Source organism: Cyprinodon variegatus, unplaced genomic scaffold, assembly GCF_000732505.1.
Source record: "Cyprinodon variegatus isolate N-32 unplaced genomic scaffold, C_variegatus-1.0 Scaffold1878, whole genome shotgun sequence".
Classification (NCBI taxonomy): domain Eukaryota; kingdom Metazoa; phylum Chordata; class Actinopteri; order Cyprinodontiformes; family Cyprinodontidae; genus Cyprinodon; species Cyprinodon variegatus.
Window position 1 is genome coordinate 72,462 of NW_015152331.1, and position 3,492 is coordinate 75,953.

Genomic DNA, 3,492 nt, shown 5'->3' on the forward strand with positions numbered 1-3,492 from the left:
TTTGTTCACTGTTTGCATCTCTTGTTATCAAACAAATTATAATTTCATAAGAACTTACCGGTTTCTGCCTATATGTTTATGACCCCACTTCCCTAGACCAACAGGGGGTCGTAACAGTAATATGATTTTCAGAAAACAAAGTCCAAGTACTGTCTTGATTTTGAGAGAGAACAGGCAACAATGGTTATCAACTTCTTTGATTTTCTGAAGGTAAAACTATTCCCATAATTGTCTGCTTTGATATAATGATATCTGTGTGAACACATCTATGGATGAACTTAATGAAACATACATAACACTTGAAGGACATGTAGAGTTACATAAATATAAATATCTTTATTTTATAATCATGGTTACAGCCTATGTTTGTATTATCATCTGTAATTTGACTATTGTCTATGTTATATGGATGCACAGAAACCTCCATGAGCCCATGTACATATTAATTGCAGCTTTGCTTCTGAATTCCCTTGTTTTCTGCACTAATATCTATCCAAAGCTGCTTTCAGATTTCTTATCTGAAAAGCAAATTGTATCATATTCATATTGTTATATTCAGTTTTTTCTTTTTTATTCTTTAAGTGGTTCTGAGTTTTGGTTACTGGCATTTATGGCTTATGATCGTTATGTATCTATATGTAAACCTTTACAATATGCAACAATAATGGGAAGAACAAGAGTGAGTATTTTCCTAAGTTTAGCTTGGATTGTGCCTGCTAGTGTGGTTGGGGTCCAGATAATATTGAGCTCTAATATAAAACTCTGTAAACTGAATTTGAATGGAATACTGTGTAACAATTCAATTTATAATATGTTCTGTGTGAGTTCAAAGGTGCACATTGTATTTGGTGCTCTGTCTGTAGCAGTGACTGCTGTGTTATCTTTGCTTTTCATAATTTTTTCTTACACCAGAATACTAATAATAGCCTTTCAGAGTTCTCAAGAAGTCAGAAAGAAAGCTGCTAAGACATGCACACCTCACTTGTTAGTTCTGATGAGTTTCTCTTGTTTATGTGCATTTGATGTAATCATAGTCCGTCTGGGATCAAACTTTACAAAAGTTGTTCGTCTAGTGATGACTTTACAGGCGATATTGTATCATCCTCTCTTTAATCCAATCATATATGGCTTGAAAGTGAAGGAAATATCCAAACAATTGAAAAGGTTGTTTCATCAAGCTGAGGCACTTTAGTTGTAAAGTTGATGCATTGAGATAAATATTATACTCCTTATATTATTTGTAAATTATTACTACAAAAAATATATTTTTTTATATTTATGCTAAAATATTATTGCAATTTCTTTATATTTAGGTTTTAAGATTTGAAATATGAAGTGTAAAGAAAAATAAACAAAAGAGTAAGGCGCGGGACAGTCAATCTCCTGTTATTTTTATTTATATGTACTGTATAATCTGATAGTTTTGTCAGATCTGTTTGTCAATTGACCAACTGACCAAACTAGAAAATGTATTAAGGCCAAAACAGGGCTAGAAATATTTTTTCTGAAAACAAGCTTGACACATACCATGTTTAAATGAGGCAGGTGAAATTCTGAGAAACAAAGGGCTTCATTGGGTTAAAACCAAAAACACAATGTGTGGGTGAACACACAACACATTTGCCAAAATGGTCGATGGTATAAATCTAACCCCCCACACCAAACAACAGGAGGGATGACTAAATGGAGGAAATGCTTTTTACTTATTAAAGAAGCATATAATATTTTAGAGATTCAGAGTAACAATACAGTTCCATAGAGCATGAAGAGAAAGAAGGATAACAGATAAATATGTATTGACAAATATGTTGCATTTGTAATGGACTCAGAATGGAAATATGGTCATATTTTTTGCTCATTGTGGATACTTGTTTTATGATCTTCTGTTTTCTGCTGTTTTTTTCCTTTCTTTGAACTTTATCAGTCTTTAGTTTGGTAGCTGATTTTTTAAACCGTGTCCATGTCTCCCATCATGTGCTGCACTTGCCTTAGATTTCCTAAAGTTTGTGATTGCTACATCTAAAAGTGTTTTAAATTTAAGTCCTATTTTTTCTTATAACATGTTGCAATTCTGCTTTTAATAAATGATAAAAACAAAGTGATCATGAAAATAAACGTTTATTTGATATAAGAATATGAAACAATATGTTTCAGAACAGGGGTGTCAAACTGGGTCCAGAAAGGGCCATGTTGCTGCAGGTTTTCTTTCCAACCAAACAATAGCACACCGGACTCCAGTCATCTCATCAAGTGAGTCCAATCTGAACATGATGACTTAATAAGATGAATTGAGTNATCGCACAAGAGTACAATCTGGACATACAGTATAAGAAAGGTTCTGCAAATGTTATGGCAGATGCTTTATCTAGACTTCATTCATGAAAAAAAGTTAAGTCTAGCCAAGTAAATTCACAAACTGGGGAGTTTGTGTTTATGGGGGGAGAGTGTTACGGCTGTCGCTGTGATGTTTGTGTTTCCCTTTTTTTCTTTATTTTTCCTATTTCTCACTTCTGCTAAGTAGGCTGCATGGCGCTGTGGAAAGACCCATCTACTTCCTGGTTTCTTGGGATCTGACTTCAGTCCCATCCATTGGTTCCCTCAGTTCCACTTCAACCAATGGCTCGTCAGCACCTGCAATCACCTCCTTCTCATAAGGAGACCTCACCTGTTGGTTGAGGCAGCTTTTCAAAACCAGTTGACTTGTGTGCCTCGTGTGAACCAGACATTGTTGGTTAGCTGCTGCTTGTGTCTTTAGTGGAGTAGCTCTCTTAAGTTTATGGTTACCCATTTGGGGTTTGTGTTTAGTAGCTTGTGTCAGTATATTTAGTTGTGTTTGGCTTATGTGCATCTTTACTAGCTTGAGGCTAGAAAGAGGCTGGAGGTAGGGCCAGAGTCTTCACTGATTCCAACACTGAGTTTTTCTTTGTTAGTTACATTGGGTATAGTGGGTGCTGTGCTGTCTGTGTTTTTAAGTAAGAATCCCCGTTGTTTAAATGTGTAGTTAGGCACGATCCTCCTTCTGAGGATCTCTTTTTTTTTAACTTTGTTATTTTCACAGCACCCTCAACCACCCCCCTTTGGTTTGTTCACTGTTTGCATCTCTTGTTATCAAACAAATTATAATTTCATAAGAACTTACCGGTTTCTGCCTATATGTTTATGACCCCACTTCCCTAGACCAACAGGGGGTCGTAACAGTAATATGATTTTCAGAAAACAAAGTCCAAGTACTGTCTTGATTTTGAGAGAGAACAGGCAACAATGGTTATCAACTTCTTTGATTTTCTGAAGGTAAAACTATTCCCATAATTGTCTGCTTTGATATAATGATATCTGTGTGAACACATCTATGGATGAACTTAATGAAACATACATAACACTTGAAGGACATGTAGAGTTACATAAATATAAATATCTTTATTTTATAATCATGGTTACAGCCTATGTTTGTATTATCATCTGTAATTTGACTATTGTCTATGTTATATGGAT

General features: G+C 34.8%; 1 protein-coding gene across 1 annotated transcript; it reads left to right on the top strand.

The window, feature by feature from the left end:
- Positions 1–268: 268 nt before the first annotated feature.
- LOC107104772 (olfactory receptor 51E1-like) lies at positions 269–1,197 on the top strand. The gene has a single exon (XM_015404860.1). The coding sequence runs from the start codon at positions 269–271 to the stop codon at positions 1,190–1,192; it is 924 nt and encodes a 307-aa protein (XP_015260346.1). The 3' UTR covers positions 1,193–1,197.
- Positions 1,198–3,492: the final 2,295 nt, after the last annotated feature.

Bases quoted from the DNA above. Each gene is read 5' to 3' on its own strand.
- LOC107104772 (XM_015404860.1), top strand. From the start codon at position 269: ATGGATGAACTTAATGAAACATACATAACACTTGAAGGACATGTAGAG.